Source organism: Callithrix jacchus, chromosome 10 (genome assembly GCF_049354715.1).
Source record: "Callithrix jacchus isolate 240 chromosome 10, calJac240_pri, whole genome shotgun sequence".
Lineage (NCBI taxonomy): Eukaryota > Metazoa > Chordata > Mammalia > Primates > Cebidae > Callithrix > Callithrix jacchus.
Window position 1 is genome coordinate 121,654,429 of NC_133511.1, and position 20,145 is coordinate 121,674,573.

The 20,145-nt window shown below is 55.7% G+C and overlaps 1 protein-coding gene across 1 annotated transcript; it reads left to right on the top strand.

Annotated features, from left to right (window-relative positions):
- Positions 1-8,744: 8,744 nt before the first annotated feature.
- On the top strand, positions 8,745-18,635 carry SLC22A12 (solute carrier family 22 member 12). The gene is given in 10 exon segments (XM_035263177.3): positions 8,745-8,993; positions 8,995-9,137; positions 9,928-10,050; positions 10,579-10,977; positions 14,389-14,512; positions 14,681-14,796; positions 15,975-16,189; positions 16,665-16,773; positions 17,030-17,233; positions 17,778-18,635. Coding segments are annotated over 10 exon segments (1,746 nt in total). The 3' UTR covers positions 17,842-18,635.
- The last annotated feature ends 1,510 nt before the right edge of the window (positions 18,636-20,145 follow it).

The following is a 20,145-nucleotide window of genomic DNA, read 5'->3' on the forward strand; positions in this document are numbered from 1 at the left end:
CATCTCAATCACCACCACCACCATCTCAATCACCACCATCATCTCAATCACCACCACCACCATCTCAATCACTGCCACCACCATCTCAATCATCACCACCATCATCTCAATCACCACCACCATCATCTCAATCAAGACCACCACCATCTCAATCACCATGATCATCTCAATCATCACCACCATCATCTCAATTATTACCATCACCATCTCAATCACTACCAAACCACCATCTCAATCACCACCACCATCATCTCAATCACCATCATCATCTCAATCACCACCACCATCATCTCAATCACTACCACCGCCATCTCAATCACCATCATCATCTCAATCACTACCACCACCATCTCAATCACCACCATCATCTCAATCATTACCATCACCATCTCAATCACTACCAAACCACCATCTCAATCACCACCACCATCATCTCAATCACCATCATCATCTCAATCACTACCACCATCATCTCAATCACTACCACCATCATTTCAATCACCACCACCACAATCTCAATCACCACCACCATCATCTCAATCACCATCATCATCTCAAGCACTACCATCATCATCTCAATCACTACCACCATCATCTCAATCACCATCATCATCTCAATCACCACCACCACCATCTCAATCACTACCACCACCATCTCAATCACCACCACCATCATCTCAGTCACCATCATCATCTCAATCACCACCACCATCATCTCAATCACTACCACCATCATCTCAATCACCACCACCACCATCTCAATCACCACCACCACCATCTCAATCACCACCACCACCATCTCAATCACCACCACCATCATCTCAATCACCACCATCATCTCAATCACCACCATCATCTCAATCACCACCACCATCATCTCAATCACCACCACCATCATCTCAATCACCACCACCATCATCTCAATCACTACCACCATCATCTCAATTATTACCATCACCATCTCAATCACTACCACCACCATCTCAATCACCACCACCATCATCTCAATCACCACCACCATCTCAATCACCACCATCATCTCAATCACCACCACCACCATCTCAATCACCACCACCACCATCTCAATCACCACCATCATCTCAATCACCACCATCATCTCAATCACCACCACCATCATCTCAATCACCACCACCACCATCTCAATCACCACCACCACCATCTCAATCACCACCACCATCATCTCAATCACCACCATCATCTCAATCACCACCATCATCTCAATCACCACCACCATCATCTCAATCACCACCACCATCATCTCAATCACTACCACCATCATCTCAATTATTACCATCACCATCTCAATCACTACCACCACCATCTCAATCACTACCACCGCTATCTCAATCATCACATCTCAATCATCACATCTCAATCATCACATCTCAATCATCACCATCTCAATCATCACCATCTCAGTCATAACCACCACCATCACAATCACCACCACCTTCATCTCAATCACCACCATCTCAATCATCACCATCTCAATCACCACGACCACCATCTCAATCACCATCATCATCTCAATCACCACCACCACCATCTCAATCACCACCACCATCTCAATCACTACCACCACCATCTCAATCACTACCACCATCATCTCAATCACCACCACCACCACCATCTCAATCACTACCACCGCTATCTCAATCATCACATCTCAATCATCACATCTCAATCATCACCATCTCAATCACCACCATCTCAATCATCACCATCTCAATCACCACGACCACCATCTCAATCACCATGACCACCATCTCAATCACCACCACCACCATCTCAATCACCACCACCATCTCAGTCACCACCACCACTACCACCAGCAGCATCACCATCATTGTCATTTCCATCACCACTATCATCATCACCATCATAAGCATTGGGGCATTTCCCAGTTGTTCTGTGGGGAATTTCAAGTTGAGCCTGTGGCCATGTTTGGGCACATTTGGTAGTGCCAAGGAGCAAAGCCAGTGACATTCTTCAGAAAGGCAGTGGTCCAGGCTGTACCAAACAGCAGTTTGGAACAAGCAATGCCCAGGAGAGCAGACCTTCAGAGGAGCTGGCACTCTAGAGCCTCACATGGGTGGGGGCCCTCATTATACTCATGTGGACACTCCAGGGGTTAGAGGAGGACCCTCGGGGAACCATGGCATCTTGCCCTAAAGACCCCCTTGCAGAGTGGAGAGCACAGTGCCCTTTCCACAGATCAGGAAATCAAGGCCCAGAAGACCTGGATTTGAACCGAGATTGAAGATGGCCATGCCTCTCTGCAGCCCTGGCTGGGACCTACCCTGTGTGCCAGTCCTGTGCTGGGCACTGTTAGGGGCACAGTGACTCGGACCTGGCCCTCAGAGAACCTGCAGCCCATCACCTGACTCAAAGCCCCTCCAGGTGGTGGGCACTGTTCTAGAGGGTCTCGGGGATAGGGAATCAAGGAGAGAGGGGTGGGCCTGGACTGGCAGAGACGGTGGGCACAGCCTTCAGGTAGAAGAAACAGCAAAGGCTGGAAGATAGGGGCGAGGGACCTCTTCAGAAGAGAGTTGGTGTTTGTGTGGACACAGTCCGGGCCACATTCTGGAAGCAGCTGAAGGGAGACAAGAGGCTTCCCATGGCCTCGGCCTCCTTCCCAAGACAGTAGGGAGTGATCTCAGACTCTGAGCAGGGGGTGACAAGCTGGAGGCTCACAGGCCTTTTAAGGGGTCCACGCAGAGCTTCTCCCAGCAGTGCCGTTCTACCTCCAAGAACCCAGCCCACAGAGACGAGGGCTGGGAGGAAAGCGGAGGCTCTGATCCCGCAGTGACCCTTTCCAAGCCCTAGGGAAGCTCAAGGGGTGCAGAGCCCTGACACCCTGAGCAAGCCCAGCCAGCTTTGGCTGCTGCCCCCTTTAGCCACCCGCCTGGATTCAGCCAGCCCTGCTGAGTCATGACAGTGAGCGCTCCTGCCTGGCCTTTCTCCTGCCTGGCCTGGGACCAGAGGCAGCTGCTGTCACCACAGGACATTAGGGGCTAGGAGGAATCACAAAAAACCTGCTGCACGAACCAGCCAGAAAGATGCCCACCGTGCAACCCCAGGTCCAAAAAAACAACCAAAAAAAAAAAAAAATAGGTTGACAAGCCTCTTGCCTATGCCCATTTTGAGAAAAGATGCCATCTCTACAATAACAGTACCCGGCAGGCACCAAGGCAGGTCCGGGGCTGGGCTGAGGCCTCACGGCCACAGGATCTCCTTCCTCAACTTCACTTCCATTGCCTCCGCTCTCTGCTCCTCGACCCTGCCCCCTCCCAAAATCTTACCCTCCACCCACCACTCACCGCTGCGGTCTAGTGGTCATCACCAGAGCAGTAGCTGCCCACCTCCCAGCTCTGCACCCTGGCTCCCCTCCACACCAGGACTGCAACAGTCCTTCTACCTTGTGGGCTCCAGGACTCGGTGCCCCGCCTTCGGCACCGTCCCTACGGACTCACATCCCTTTAGCTGCCCCGGACTCCTCTGGCATCTTGCAGCCACTCCCCTGCACACTCACACTGCAGCGGCCCCATCTCTCTCCGACATTGCTGCTTGGCCAGGCTCCTGCGTGCCCAAACCTAACTCTGTCCACACCTTGCCTGCCCCCTGCACAGGAGGCAAAATTTCATCACAGCTCCCCAAGGGGCACCAGCAGCAACCATCCCACCCTGGTGCATCGGCTCTCCCGCCTCTCTCTCCCCAAACTTGCAACACCTCCCTAAGCTCATGTGCCTACTTTGCTGCTTATTTCACTGGCCCTTCTGGTCCTCCCAACACAGAGCTCCGTGTGTGTCCACACAATCACCGCCTGCAGCTGGCAATGAACTGGTGGTGCCAAGCCCTCCAGTCTGCTCTGGGTTCCGTCCCTTCTCATGGTCTCAAGGACTCTGTTCAAATATCCCTCCTGCCAACATCATCAAGGGTTCCCTTTCTAACATGCGATCCGTCAGCACACAGCGAGTTGTAATCATCCCCCTGCTTGAAAACAAAGCTTCAATAAGACAATCGTGTGAGCCCCCACAGCAGAGATGGCCAAGTGCCCACAGCACCCATGCTTCCCCATCCCGTGTTGAGAGATGGCCTAGAAGCAGCAGCCTCGCCAGGAACTGTGTCCCTCCACACCTTCTGCCTTGTCACCAGTTCTCAGCAGTGGGGTGTGAACGGAATAAATGTGGGTCACTTCTGGGCTAAAATGGTCAAAATACAGGTGGATGAGGGCTGGGCACAGTGGCTCACACCTATAATCCCTAAAGATTCTAGGGTTTTTAAAAAATATGTAAGTCAGAGCATTCATATCGCTCCTCTCCTCAAAACCCTTGAAGATCTGTATGCTTCAGCCCCATCTCTGTTCTGCTTTTCCCACTCACTTCACCCCAACCATACTGGCCTCCTTCCTATTTCCTGAGCATAAAAGCACATGCGCACCACAGGCCCTTAGCTTTTACCTTCCCTCTGCCGGCAATATTCTTTCCCCAGTCAACTGTGCGTTTTGTCCCCTCATCTATTTGGGTCTCTTTCAATACTGCCTCCACAGAGAGGTCTTCCCCAACTGCCCCACCCAAAGTGGCAACGTGACCCTTACTCTCTACCCCTTACGCTGACTTGTTCTTTCCACAGCATGATCACTGCTTGTCACTACATTCCATTCATTTATGTCTTGGTGTGTTTCCGTCTCTCATCGGCGTGTTGCTCCTCACACCAGTGAGAACAGGGAATTATCTTGTTTGTTCACTGCTGCCTCCCTGTGCCTAGAGCAGTGGGTGGTGCATTATCAGCACTCAGTAAAGTCTGTTCAACAAATGAATATTCATATTACTAACAAGAAAGACACCCTGTTGCCCAGGCCGGAGTGCAGTGGCATGGTCTTGGCTCACTGCAACCTCCACCTCATGGGTTCAAGCAATCTCCTGCCTCAGCCACCTGAGTAGCTGGGATTACAAGTGTGCACCACCATGCCCGGCTAATTTTTGTATTTTTAGTAGAGGCAGGGTTTTCCCATGTTGGCTGGGCTGGTCTTGAACTCCTGACCTCAGATAATCCAAAGTGCTTTGAGAGGCACTTGGCCTCTCAAAGTGCTAGGATTACAGGCATAAGCCACCACACCCATCCCAAGGAAAATATTCTTAATATCCACTAAGAGATCAAGGAAATTATTCCACCCATAAAACAAGCAGAAACTAGGAAACAAGAAGTTATAGGAAGAACCAAATAGGGATTCTGAAATGGAAATCATACATTCTGAAATGGAAATGCTAGTGATTTGGGGCTGGGCGCGGTGGCTTGATGGGAATGAATCCAAAAAACAAAACAATGGGATGAGAGAAACTGAAAATGAGTGTCAATAATACTTTCATAGAATTTTGTAAATTGAAGCAAAAGGGGTGGTAGCTTAAGAAGAAAGAGGGGCTCAAACAGAGGGGGACTTTTTGGAAGACACAGAAAAAAATGGCGTATTTGTACATTGATGGGAATGATCCAGTAGAGAGGGAAAGATAAATGCCAAAGAGAGTTGAGAGCAGGCAAAGAGGGGTGGGCTCTAGGCACACAGTGATGAGTTAGCATGGATGAGAGAGACCAAGCTGGGTGGAGGGAAGGCAGAATGTGGGGGCACCAAGGCAGGTGAGCTGGCGAGAGAATTAGACTGTTGGCTTCTGCTGGCTTCTTTTGTTTTAGTGAAATAAGAAGAAAGGTCATATGAGAGAGAGGATGGAAGAGAAGGTGGTAGGTAGGTTTGAAGAAGGAAGGTGGTGTCAAATAGCCCTTGATTTATGTGTTCAAATATAAGGGTAACAGAAATAAAATGTACAACTGACAGACCAAGACAGAAGAAGAATGTAACAAGAAAAGTTAATGTATACAGAAGTTAGGAATAATGAAACCAGGATTTAAAGGGAAAATGTGGTAAACAAGAAAACATATAGTAAGTCCAAACATGTCAATAATTACAATAAGTGTGAACAGGTTAAAATGACTAATTAAAAGGCAGAGGCTTTTCTTCTGGATTTTACAAAAAGAAATGTAAAGCTTATTTGGCAGCTAAGGCTGATGAAGCTAAACATATCAGTTACTAAAACAAAGTCTGGACATACTTCCACCAAACTGTAAACAGTAGTGTAACTCACTGGTTGAGTGTATGGGTTGAGTGTATGAGTGATCTTTATTTTCATTACACTTTTCAGTATGTTCTGAATTTTTTAGGAAGTGTATAAATTATTTCATAATTTTAAAAAAATGGAAGTTTAAAAAAAAATCATCGATGCCCTTCAGCAAGTCTTCATGGAGCCTTTATTTGTTATCCAGATCCCTTCCAAAGAGGCTCTAAAGAAGGGTCACAGACTAGCAGGAGCTCGCTGGAAATAAGACCAACTGGACCATAATAGAAGAATACAGGACATGGCTGGGTGCTGTGACTCACACCATTTTGGGAGGCTGAGGTGGGTGGATCACCTGAGGTCAAGGGTTCAAGAAGAATGCAGGACAGTGTAAAGATGGGACCCCACTGAAAACTCTGAGCCCTGGATGTAGGCAGGAATAAGCAAAGATAGCCTGCTGGGGGAGGCAGTATTTGGAATGTTCCCAGTCCGCATAGTAGGTGGCCTAAGGGTGAGCGTGGGGACAGCATTCCAGGCTGGAGGTCTAGCATGAGCAGGGATGAGAACTGAGCAAGTATGTGTAGGGCACATGGTGGCAGCAGTGGATGAGTCAAGGTGCAGAGTCCAGGGAGGCAAAGAAGTTGGCTTGGTAAGCCACGTGGAGGGGCAGGAGAGAGAGTGGGTGAAGCAAAAAGAAGTAGATGGGAGGGGAGTTGTGCCTCAAATGGAGAGTTTTGTGCCCAAAGCACATAAGAGCAAACACCTGGGTTGCCATCACTGCTGCACTGCACATGTATGCATGCACACATGTTCACACATGCACTTGTGCAAACGTGCACACATACACAGGCATGTGCACACACCCACATACACATACACTTTTTTTTTTTTTTTTGAGACAGCCTTGCTCTGTCACCCAGGCTGGAGTGCAGTAGCATAATCTCGGCTTGCTGCAGCCTCCGCCTCCCAGGTTCAAGAGATTCTCCTGCCTCAGGCTCCCAAGTAGCTGGAATTACAGACAGCACCAACACCACGTTTATCTAACTTTTATATTTTTAGTAGAGCCGGGATTCTGCCATGTTGGCCAAGCTGGTCTTGAACTCCCAACCTCAAGTGGTCTGCCCACCTCCCATAGTGCTGGTCTCCCAAAGTGCTGGTATCACAGGCATGAGCCACCCCACTTGGCCATACACACACACATACACACACACACACACACACACACTCTCTCTCTCTCTCTCTCTCTCTCTCTCTCTCTCTCTCTCTCTCTCTCACCTTTGTGTACTCTGGACCTTTTGTCTAGAGAATTAGCTATTGAGACCAAGGGAGCTCTCTTGGCCTTGGTCTAGCCTTTCCTGAACCCCACACTCTGTACCAGCACACACTGCTGCCTGCCCCCTTGCCTTGGTAAGGCATCGCTAGCTGTTATTGACTGGGAGCCCCTTGGCTTTTAAGCAGGATTTGACCCAAGGGTTTGCAGTGTGGGGTGGGTCCAGGGGCAGGAGTCAAGGCAGGAAGACCAGGGAAGGAATAGGTGTGGAGTTGGGGAGGTGGGGAGAGAGAAATCCTTAGGAGGCAAAACTAGCAGGGCTTGGTCCCTGGTGAGATCAGGAGACAGGGAGCACGAGGTGTGAACCAAGACGCTGGGTTTCAGGCCAGGGACTGTGACATGGGAGGCCATAGCTGAAGTGGGGCTCTGAGGAGGTGTAGATTTGGGGAGGGGACAGGGATCTTAGGGTGGCATTGGACACACTGAACGTGGGGAGTCTCTGGGGTGTCTGCTGATGCTGGGAAGCTCCACTGAGGGCTCAGGACAGGGTAACTGCAAAGGGGGCACAGGGCATCAACCACAGCAGGTGAGGAGATGGGGGCCGGGGTGGGGCCACAAGCGGGGCCCGGCCGCACAGCCTGGGAGGCACAGAGGCTGGGCAGCTTCAGTGACCCAGGGCCACGCAGAGGCCTGTACAGCTCCCTAGCCCCAAGTTAGGGGGACTCTCTGGCCCACCTTCTCCTGGCTCAGCCACCCTGGGATGTGGGCAGGCAGGGGCACTGAAGGGAGCAGACAGCCCTGGCATCCCACAGCCGCCAAGAGAAGAAACCAGGCCTCCCCCAGACCTGGCAAAGACCAGCCCCAGCCCCCAGAGTGGGGAGGCCAAGGTTCCCTCGGGCCTGAGCCTCCCTCAGCACTGGTTAAATTTTGACCAAGGAAATGATTGCTGAACTCAGTTCCATAAGCATCACCCGGTCACACTTTATTTCCAGTCTGGAATTAACGTCTTCAGTCTCCACACTCTGTACTTCCCAAAGTCAGCTTTTCTGGGAGGGCTGGGGCAGCTGCCTCTCTGGGGAGATGCTGGAGGTCTCGGAATCACCTCGTGTGGCCTCAGGACCTGGTTGGAGCCACACCAAGTGACACCAGCAGTCAGATGCCCAGAGAGCCTGAGCCTCCAGCCCTAGTCTGCGAAGCCAGCGATTGCTGACATGCTCCCAGCCGCCCAGCTGGAGAAGCCACTGTGGGCACCGCTGTGGGGGAAGCAGGCCCGTCGCCCGGGCCCCTTTGCTCTGGGCCAGTCTCTGTGAGGTGGGCCCCTCTCCTGGGCCCCTTGAGCAGGTTCTATGGCATTTTCTGAACTCCTGGACCTCGTGGGCGGCCTGGGCAGGTTCCAGGTTCTCCAGACAGTGGCTCTGATGGTCTCCATCATGTGGCTGGCCACCCAGAACATGCTGGAGAACTTCTCGGCCGCCGTGCCTAGCCACCGCTGCTGGGCACCCCTCCTGGACAACAACACAGCCCAGGCAGGCGTCCCAGGGGAGCTAAGTCCCGAGGCGCTCTTGGCTGTCTCCATCCCACCAGGCCCCAACCAGAGACCCCACCAGTGCCGCCGCTTCCGCCAGCCACAGTGGCAGCTCTTGGACCCCAACACCACGGCCTCCAGCTGGAGCGAGGCTGACACAGAGCCGTGTGTGGACGGCTGGGTCTATGACCACAGCACCTTCACCTCCACCATCGTGACAAAGGTAGGGCCTCCCCCAGAGCCCCTCGAGTCCGGCACCATGAGGTCAGGGCCATGGATCACAGTGGGTCGGACTCAAAGGTCCCGTCCTGGGAGGGACCAGTCTCCCCAGGCCCCGCTCACTCTCGAGCCTCTCAGCCCCTTGTCAGCCACACACAGGGGAGTGGGCGGCAGGGATCAGTCTACAGACCGGGCCAGCCCAGGCTCCTGGAGGTGCAGGGGGGCACCTGGGCGGGCACCTCTGAATGCTGGCACCTAGACCCTCGCTGGCCTCACCTGGTCCCAGCCCTGCTGACGCATCAGCCGTGACTCTGGTCAACTCAGCCGCAGGGGACTCAGTGATGATTCACTGGATTCCCCGAGCCCAAAGCACACAGGGGTAAGGGACCACCCAAGGCTGCCTCCCAGACTGGGCACTAGGCAAATCCAGGCAAGTGGAGAGGGGCAGCTCCTCCCAGCTAGTGGGAAGGACCTCTTTAGAAGGAAGCAGCCTCTGGGAGAAGGGCCAGGGTGTCAGCTTGGGTGGCTGCCACCAAGTGGAGAGGCAGGAGAGAGAGGCAGATGTAGCTAGAAACCCACTGGGCAATAGGAGCCATGGAGAGGCTTAGGCCGAGGGTGGCTCCTCCAAAGTCCAAACTATGCCTATGGGTGCCCTCCCTGTTCCACAAGGTCTTGCTGTAAAACCCTAGAGGTCACCAGGCCACCCACCCCGCCCAGCTCCCTGGGAGCCTCTGATACAGTTCCTCTGCCCCTCTGCCGGGGATCTCCAGGCATCCTGAGCTCAGCCCCCTCCTCTCCCACCAGTGGGACCTGGTGTGTGAATCTCATGCACTGAAGCCCATGGCCCAGTCCATCTACCTGGCTGGGATTCTGGTAGGAGCTGCTGCGTGCGGCCCTGCCTCAGACAGGTGAGTACACCCAGTCCAGACAGGCCCCCATTCCCCTCACTGCCCCTGCTCTCCTAGACCCCTGGCCCTGACTGGCCCCAAACAAGCCTCACAAAACCAAGCCTAGAAGGCACCTACTTATTGGGTGTGGGTCTCGCATTTGCCACCCTGCAGTTGTGCCACGTAGGGAGACCTGGAACCCTCTCTGAGCCTCGAGTTCACCAACTTTACTCTGGGAGTGTTAGAGGATTGCTGCTCCCCAGCAAACATTTGCTGCTAAAACGGGGTTGGCCAGGCACCTGCCTTCAGCTGCTACCCGAGTGCTCCCGGTGACTGGAACCCATTCCCTTTGGATCCAGCCTCGGGATGCTCCTTGTGGTTGAGTCTTCCATAGGTGGAGAAGGCAGGTTTTACCCAGGTGCCACTTCAGTGTTACCTCAGCTCACTGGGCAAGCACAGGGTGGGCTCTCGGTGGTCCAGACCCCACCCCACCCCCAGCCAGTGCTGTGGCAAGCCACAGATCCCACCTCTTCCTGGTTTGTGCTGCAGGCTCGGGCGCAGGCTGGTGCTGACCTGGAGCTACCTTCAGATGGCCGTGACGGGCACAGCAGCTGCCTTCGCCCCCGCCTTCCCTGTGTACTGCCTGTTCCGCTTCCTGTTGGCCTTTGCCATGGCGGGCGTCATGATGAACACAGGCAGTCTCCGTAAGTCTCCAACCTGGCACCATGCAGGGGGGCTCCATGCAGGCTCCAGGGCTGACCCACTTGGTCTCTTTGCAGTGATGGAGTGGACAGCGGCGTGGGCCCGACCCTTGGTGATGACCTTGAACTCTCTGGGTTTCAGCTTCGGCCATCTCCTGATGGCCGCGGTGGCCTACGGAGTGCAGGACTGGATGCTGCTGCAGCTGGCCGTCTCAGTCCCCTTGTTCCTCTCCTTTTTGTGCTCATGGTGGGTGCGGCACCCCACTCCCCACCCCGGAGGAGATCCTGCCCACTCTCCAACCGGGAGAATGGGAGACTCTCCTTTCCCTGGAGGCTGGGGAGTGCTAGAGGCTAGGGGTGCATGGGCAGCAGGAAAGCCAGGAGCCTGGCAGAGTGGACCAGCCACAAGCCCCAGACACCCGCTCCAGCCAGGGCTCAGGTCCCCAGGGCGCCTCTCCTGCTCCTTCCAAGTGCGCTTTCTCCTACTCATTCTTCTCCTTTCCTCCCTCCTTCTCCTCACCTTTTGGCCTGTTCCCCTCTCCTGTACCTGCCTGCCTTGGCATCTGTGCTGCCAAGCCCATCTTCTGAGCCCCTCCTCTGTGCCAGGGATGGCAGCACTGAGCTAGGCTGGGGGGGGTGGAAAGATATAACACACACACGCACACACAGCACACAGCCGCAGTCTGCCTCATAGGCTGACATTATCGATGCATGTGTCTGTCTGCTAGAGAACAGGGACCAGGATCCACTCATCAGAGAGGACCCCAAAGTCCCCCACAGGGCCGGCAAGTGTGGGAGGTTAGGAAATGTCAGCACTTACCTGAAATAAATCAGGCTTGGTCTTTGCCACGCACCTGGCACATAGTAGGTGCTAAATAAATACTTGTTGAATGGATGGATTAATAGGTAAGTAGAAATAGATAGGTAGATACAGATAGACAGATAAATGGGTTGACAGATGGGTGGATTGGAGGAGTTCATGGGTGAGTTGGTGGATAGATGGATTGGATTGTATAGTTTAATTGAATGGATGGTTGGTTGGATGGATGAACAGATAGATGGATGGATGGATGGATAGTTGGATAGTTGAATGGATGGATAGATGGATGGATGAAGTGGATGGATGGATGGACTAGATGGAATGGATGGATGGATGGTTGAATGGTAGTTGAATGGATAGGATGAACGGACAGATGGATGGATAGATAGATGGAATGGATGGATGGATAGATAGATGGAATAGATGGATGGATGGATGGGATGGATGGGATAGATGGATGATGGGATGGATGGATGAAATGGACAGATGGATGGATAATGGATCAAATGGATGGATGGGATGCATGAATGGGATGGATGGATGGATGGATGGATGGTTGAATGGATAGATGGGATGGATGGATAGGTGGATGGATGGAATGGATGGATGGATAGATGGGATGGATAGATGGATTGATGGATGGATGGAATGGATGGATGGATTGGATGGATGGATGGATGGAATGGATGGATGGATGGGATGGATGGATGGATGGATGGGATAGATGGGATGGATGGATGGTTGAATGGATGGAACGAATGAATGGGATGGATGGATGGAATGGATGAATGGAATGGATAAATGGATGGATGGAATGGATGGATAGGATGGATAGATGGATGAATTGGATGAACTGGATGTATGAATGGATAGATGGAGGGACAGAGGCCATTTGCGGGTGGGGCTGAGCCTGGCTCATTTATACAGAGGCCCTGCACTTAGTAGTTGTTTGGCCATTGGGACCACCACAGAAAGGAGCACAGCAGACGCTCAGTGGCGAACAGGTGCCAGCACCCATACTGGGAAGAAGGCTGACTCCACAAATCTCTCCCACCTTGGAGTGGAGTAACAATTTTCAGCCACTCCTTAGAGCAGGAGACAATTACATCTCACACAGTGGCTCCACAAGGAGGCAATCATGTCTGACAAGAGCATTCTGGGGTGGCAGCTTGACCCCCAACACCAAGAGCGTAGAGAGTAGAAGGTAAAAGTTCTCCTATGCTGATGCAGGGCCACAGAGCTGAACCCGCTTTCCTTAGTATACACGCTCCCACAGTGCTGAAGAAGTGCCCATTCATTCATTACTTCATCCATTCAACAAATAACTACTGAGCACCTATCATGTCCCAGGAGCGGCTGACACCAGCTATGAACAGATATGTGGTCTCTGCCGACATGAAGTTCATAGGGAATCCCACACGTCGTGGCCTCACAAACTGTGCCTAGGGCTTGACGAACAAGCTGGAGTGTGGACATCTGAGAATGGGGCTTGCTTTCTCCCTCCCAGTCACCTCCAACACATCCCAGCCAGGTTTCTCCATCTTCTCCACCAAAACTGCCCTTCCCAGGTCACCCACAATGATCCGGCCACCATTATTTGCTGTCCACACTCTCTCCATCAGGCAGTCTCACCCCTGCTTGCAGCCCCACCTCCCTCCAAATGCTGCAGACCCCAAATCTCCACTCAGTCCTGCCTCCCCCAGCGACCTCCAGCCTCGCGCCTCCAACTGCCCATATGACGGTTCCATTATTGATATCTCATCCTCACAAACATCTCCTTAGGCCTCTCCTCCCGAAGCCTTCCCCAGTGTGGGGAACAGCCCCCAAACTCACCAGATGTGGAGTCACAATGGCCATGATGCCTCTCTCTCCCTCGCCATCCCCCCACCAAGTGCATTAGGTCACCAGGTTCATCAATTCTACCTCTAATATGGACCTGGAATCCCCACATCTCCCGCCGTTCTGAAAATCCCTAAGGAACTCAGGGTCCCGGGGGATGTGGGGCAGGTGGCCCCACCCTGGCTGCTCATAGGGGACAGCATGTCTGGCTGAAGGACCTCCAGGAGCCAAGGCCTAAGGCAGGTGCATTGTAGAGCGGCAGGCGTGACAGACACTCAGCAGGATGGGCGGGGTGGCGCAGGGAGCTCGGTTAGACAGACGCTGAGGGGAGTGGGAACCAGGTCAGTGTGAGGGCTGGGTCCTGCCTTGAGGAGGGGAGGGGCTGTGTTCTTGAGGCGGAGGTAGCAAGGTAGCGGGGACTCACGTGCGAGGGGCGCTGGAGGCATGGGAACCAGCAGACTGGGGGCAGCCAGAGGGCGCTGGTGCTGTGAGGACCCTGCCCCCAGCCTGAGCCCCAGGGTGGCAGTGAAGCTGTTTGCAGGAGGATGCAGCTGTGGGGTGGACAGGAAAGCCGTGTGGTATGGGAGATGCCCAGGCAGAGGTGGACCCTGGCAGCCTCGGAGACAGTGGTCCTGTAGCCATAAGGGCCCTGACTGCAACCAAGTCAGATTCCTAGTGAGGCAGGGGAAAGGCTGTGAGGTCGGGAGGGAGGCAGGAAGGAAGGGGACAACAGAGTTCTCCCTCCCTCCACCCCAGCAGCCAGCCCCAGGATGAGAACTGCAGACTGCAACCCCCCAGGAGGGAGAGAGAAAGCAGAAGGGGTCGCCTGCTGGGGAAGGAGAGCAGCCGAGAGGGCATGGCTGCCACAACGCCCTTGGGGGTCCTCAGCCGCCCTGAGCCCTAGGCCTGGAGGAGGGAGTACAGGGGGGCGGTCTGAGGCTGGGGAAGGCCAGGTCCTGGGGGCCACGGGCAGTGACCCCTCCCACGCCCCCTCTTCAGGTGGCTGGCAGAGTCTGCACGATGGCTCCTCACCACAGGCAGGCTGGACCAGGGCCTGCAGGAGCTGAGGAGGGTGGCTGCCATCAACAGGAAGGGGGCAGTGTGTGACTCGCTGACCCCTGAGGTGAGGCTGCGTCCTCCTCAAACCTGGATCCTCAGACCGTCTCCCTGGCCCTGCACAGGGCACCCTGGGAGACTCACCAAGGACCTCTGCTCCCTGGGAAGAAGGTCTCAGAGAGGAAGAGGTGCCCAGTGCCCCCAGTGCCAACAGCACCCACTGTCACCTCCGCAGGTCTTGTTTTCAGCCATGCGGGAGGAGCTGAGAGTGGGCCAGGCTCCTGCCAGCCTGGGCACCCTGCTCCGCATCCCCAGCCTGCGCCTCCGGACCTGTATCTCCACATTGTGCTGGTAGATGCCCTTCCCCCAACCCCACCTCCACAGGGGAACCTGGAAACTCAGCCCCCAGCCTCTCCCAGCTCCACTTGGTCCCCTGGCCTGAAGCAGTCACCTTCCCCTCTGTCAGTCACTCCTGACAGGAGACAGCCCAGGCTGGGTGGGCTCACTGAGGGGGCTTTAATGAGGGGCAAAGCAGATAGAAGCGATGAATTCGATCCCTAATGAAGCTCCTGGGAGGGCTAGGAGCCAGGCGGGACATGGGGCGATCCGGCAGAGCATGGGTAGCAAGCACCCTCGCCTGGTGTGGAGGGGCTGGGGAGGGTGGAGCAGACTTACCAGAGTCCAGAACCCACGGTCATCCAGTAAAGACAACACCACCCAGGCCAAGGAGAGAGGGCCTGTTCACGCAGAGGGAGGCAGAAACCCCCTGCTTCCCCCTCCTCCTGCATCCCCCCTCCTCCAGCCTCTCACCAATGCCTCCCATCAGCCTAACCCAAAGGGAAGCCATGTTGGCAAGGGGACCTGGGAAACACAGCCTAGAGACCAGCCCTGCCACACAGAGCCAGCAGCTGAAGGGCCAGAAGAGCAGAGTGGCCCCACCCTGCCCCCTGCCCTCTGCCCACTGCTCCCACCCTGTCCCCTGCCCCCTGCCCCCTGCCCACCGCCCCCACCCTGACCCCCTGCCCCCTGCCCACTGCCCACACCCTGACCCCCTGACCCCCTGCCCACCACCCCCTCCTTGACCCTCTGACCCACCTGCCCACCACCCCCACCCTCCCCACTGCCCCCTGCCTACCGCCCCCACACTGACCCCTGCCCCCTGCCCACTGCCCCCACCCCGACCCCTGACCCCTGCCCACCACCCCCACCTTGACCCCTGCCCACCGCCCCCACCCTGACCCCCGACGCCCTGCCCACCACCCCCACTGACCCCCTGACCCCCCTGCCCACTGCCCCTACCCTGCCCACTGCCCCTACCCTTACCCCCTGCCCATCACCCCGACCCTGTCCACTGCCCCCACCCTTACCCCCTGCCCACCACCCCCATCCTGACAACCCTGACCCCCACCCCCACCCTGACCCCCTGACTGCCACCCCCACCCTGACACCCTCTGTTCACCACCCCCACCCTGACTCCTCCCCCCAACTGCTCCCACTCTGACTCCGCTGCCCCCTACTCGCACCCCCAGGTTTGCCTTTGGCTTCACCTTCTTTGGTCTGGCCCTGGACCTGCAGGCCCTGGGCAGCAACATCTTCCTGCTCCAGACACTCATTGGTGTTGTGGACATCCCAGCCAAGACGGGCTCCCTTCTGCTGCTGACCTACCTGGGCCGCCGCCCCACACAGGCCGCATCCCTGTTGCTGGCAGGGCTCTGCATTCTGGCCAACACACTGGTGCCCCAGGGTAAGGGTACAAAGCTGTGTACCAGAGGCTTCCCTACCTGGGGGGGGCTTGAGCTGGGAACAGAGACCTTGGCCCCTCCTTGGAAGTGCTGGATGAGAGCAGGTCCCCTGTTAGGGAGGAGGCTGCTAGAGCCATCTAGGGACAGTGACTGTGCTGGGCCAGCAAGAGCCATAAAGGAGTGGCAGGGGTGGCGCCAGGGAAAAGTGTGGAGATAAAATGAGAATTGAGTGATGGATTGCAGCAGGAGGAAAACGAGGGTCAAGGAAGAGTCCCAGGATCTGGCTCTGGGTGTCTCAGTGTGGAGCAGATTGTGGGTGTGGCCATGAGGTCACTCAGGACAGGACACCCAGGTAGAGATGACTCCCAAACATTTGGAGAGAGGCCTGCAGCTCAGGCATAAGCCACCTGGGCTGAAGGGAGTTCCCATCTGATCTTGGGCCCCCCACCAAGCTCACTAGTCCCATCTTACTCACAGAAATGGGGGATCTGCGCTCAGCCCTGGCCGTGCTGGGGCTGGGCGGGGTGGGGGCTGCCTTCACCTGCATCACCATCTACAGCGGCGAGCTCTTCCCTACCGTGCTCAGGTGAGGCTGGGCCTGGGCTCCAGGAGAGGGGCACCCTGGGCTGGGCTGAGGGGCACCCCCGGGCAGGAGTGGCTTCCCTCAAACCTAGATGTCCATGTCATGCGTCCCTCTTGTGTGGTCTCAGGGATACTCAGATGTGTCCCAAGCCCAGCCTGACCCTCTGGACCCCCCTGGGCCAAACAGGCCTGACCGGGGGTGCAGGGTCAAGGTCAAGGGCAGGCACACTAGGCACTCACAGGTGCATCTGCATTGGCAGGATGACCGCAGTGGGCTTGGGCCAGATGGCGGCCCGTGGAGGAGCCATCCTGGGTCCTCTGGTCCGGCTGCTGGATGTCCACGGCCCTTGGCTGCCCTTGCTGGTGTACGGGATGGTGTCGGTGCTGAGTGGTCTGGCCGCACTGCTTCTGCCTGAGACCCAGAACCTGCCACTGCCTGACACCATCCAAGATGTGCAGAACCAGTGAGTGGACCCAGCCTCAGGACCACCCCTCCCTCCCACCAGAGAACCCCAGCACAGGGCAGCCTGCTCACCCAACCCCGCCACTGGACAGAGCGGGAAGCAGAGGCCCAGGTAGATGGAATTGGCCCAGAATCACATAGCACATCTCTGGGAGAGTGGTGACCCAGGGCTCAGTCTTGGGCTACCAGGGCTTTGACCCAGGGCTTTGTCCTCTGCCTTTCACTCCACCATTTGAGGCACAAATGGCCAAGCTCCCCCAAGTTCAGCCCGAGAGAGACCAAGGGGAAAGGAGTGGATGGTCCTCCCTGAGAGGGAGATCCAGCCATTGCTGGGTGCCCTCACAGGCCTCAGATTCTACCTCTAAAGCCCTGATGGCTGACAGGGCAGTCACTGCACAGCCCACCCCCATCACATGCTTGGGAGCTCAGTTCTGGGCCTCTGAGAGCAGGATAGTGGCATCCTCTGAGTCCTTGGGATGGACACAAGTCAAGGGTCAGGGGTCACTCTGCACCCCAAGACACATCCCCATGTGCTTTCTGAACAGGGCAGTAAAGGCCGCAACACATGGCATGCTGGGTAACTCTATCCTGAAATCCACACATTTTTAGTCTCCTGGGGAGCCTGCAATGGGATGTTCGGAGGAAGAGTCTTCTTCTGTCATCTGGAGAAAGCAGGAGGAGAGCAAAGGCCTCCGCTTCCACAGGACCCAGAGGCTGCCCTCTTAGGTTCCCATTCTCCCCAAGGGTGCCCCTCCAGCTGAGCTCTGCCCCTTTCACAACAAAAGGGCCCCCTTCAATACTGAAGGGGCAAAGGATGGTTTGATTGGCAGGAGGTGGCCCAGGGCATCATCACCCTGCTCTGCCCTCCTGGCTTTGGAAAGCAGAGGAGCCAGGCCCAGGGGAATGAGCTGGCCAACTCTCTGCTTGCCTCCTCACTGCCACTTGTCCCCCCACCGCCGTCCACCTGTCCAGAGCTCAGAGCTAACCACCATCCATGGTCAAGACCTCTCCTGGCTCCACACAAGCAGTAGTCTCAGCTCTGCAGCTTTACCCAGAAGCCCCTGTGAGCCTGGCCCCTGGCCCCTCCCCATGTCCCTCCAGACCTCAACCACCTGCCCACCACATCCTCTACCTGCAGTCCTCTTCCCACCCTCATCCCTGACAGACTCTACTTAACCCCCAAACTCAGGCCAGTGGCCCTCCTTCCAGGGGTCCAAGGCCAGCCAGAGGTGCCCGTGAAACTCCTACCCACAGTTACAGCCACAAGCCTGCCTCCTCCCACCCTACCAGCCTATGAGTTCCCAGAGGGTTGGGACAGTCCCATGACCCCATGTCCCAGCTCCCCACACAGTGCTGGGCCAGAGGGGCATTGTTGCAAGGGATTGAATAAAGGAACAAATGAATGGCTGCCCCTCACAGACTCCAGTTATGAGCCTCCAGGGTCCTCCTGAGTAGGGAGGAAGAGGAAGGTGCTGGGGGCTCCTTGCTGGGGTGGGCTTTCCCAAGCCAGCTTCCCTGCCCCACGTACCAGGCCAGAGTGGCTGCTGTTTCCAGCCCCGGTTGTGGGCCCGGTGCTGTGCTGGGCACCTCAAAGCATCATTTCACTTCACCTTTTTCTAAACCCTGAAGGGCAAACATTGCCCCATTTTACAGATGAAAAAAACTGAGGCTTGAAGAACCTGATGGCCCATGACACTCAGCTATGTGGGAGCAGTATCAGGATTCGAACCCTTCAGTAGGCCACCGGAGCCCCACTCTGGCCACAACACCCTCAGCCTCCCCCAACCCAGCCTCACCATCTGGGTGTCCAGTAACTCTCCAGGAGGCAGTGGCAAGGCCAGGGGACCACAGTGTCCATGAGCATGGCTCTCGGAGAAATGCAGTGCAGTGCACACAGAGGTCGGGGTGCAGGCAGCAGCCATTTGCTGCCCAAGCAGGTCCCTGCCAGCCCACCTAGTCACCTGCACCACCTGGGGCCATGCTCAGATGGTCTCTAGGTCCACCTGTGCATGCATTTATGCTTCCAGGCACCTCCACTGAGCGCTGTGCCCCCGCCCAACACATACGCATTAGCTATGTGTGCACACATGCCCACATGCACATGTGTACACACGGGATGGAAAAACAGAAAGCAGCTCTTTGTCCCCACAGGAAGGGGTCACTGCTTAGCCTGGTCTCGTCAGCTGCAGCCCCTGGGCCTCTGGGGGGCCATGTTCTCTGGCTGTCTACCTATGGCCACCCCTCAGTAAAGAACCACAAGCAGGATCCTGCTTGTGAAGATGCCTGAATACTAGGTCATCTCAGTCTGCCCTGGACTCCTTGTCTTTTGTCTATCTGCTGCCCAGCTGAGGCCCAATGGCCTTTCTTACCCTTGAACAGCATTCTTGAAACCTTAGGGTTTCTGGAAGCTTCTGGAAGGTAGAACCCAGGGCTGGTGGGAGATGGCCCCTTCCTGTCTTCTGGGATATCCCTCCAGCTCACCCAGTGGGTCTGGGCTACCCCTCTGCCCAGAATCCTGAGGTTTGAAGAACCATGGGACTCAGCTAAGTGAGGGCAGTATCAGGATTTAAACCATCAGCAGGCCTCCAGAGCCCCACCCTGGCCACATCACCAGGGCCCAAGACCTGTCTGCTTCCAAACTAAGTCACCCCTCGATTAACTCAAGAAGCCCTGGAAGCTGGGAAGGCCCAGGGCCCTGTCCCTCTGCAGAGTGAACAGCCTCGCCATGGCCAAGCGGGTGTCAGCGAAGGGAAAAGGGCCTCCCTCAGCAGCAGCCACAAGCCCACCAGAATGGCAAGCTTTTGCTTGGGACACACTATGTTCTGATGGCCACCACAGGAGCTCCAACCTCAGAAACTGTGAGGACACCCCGAGATGGAGGAGCCAAGGGGAAGAAGAACCCATAAGCACCCC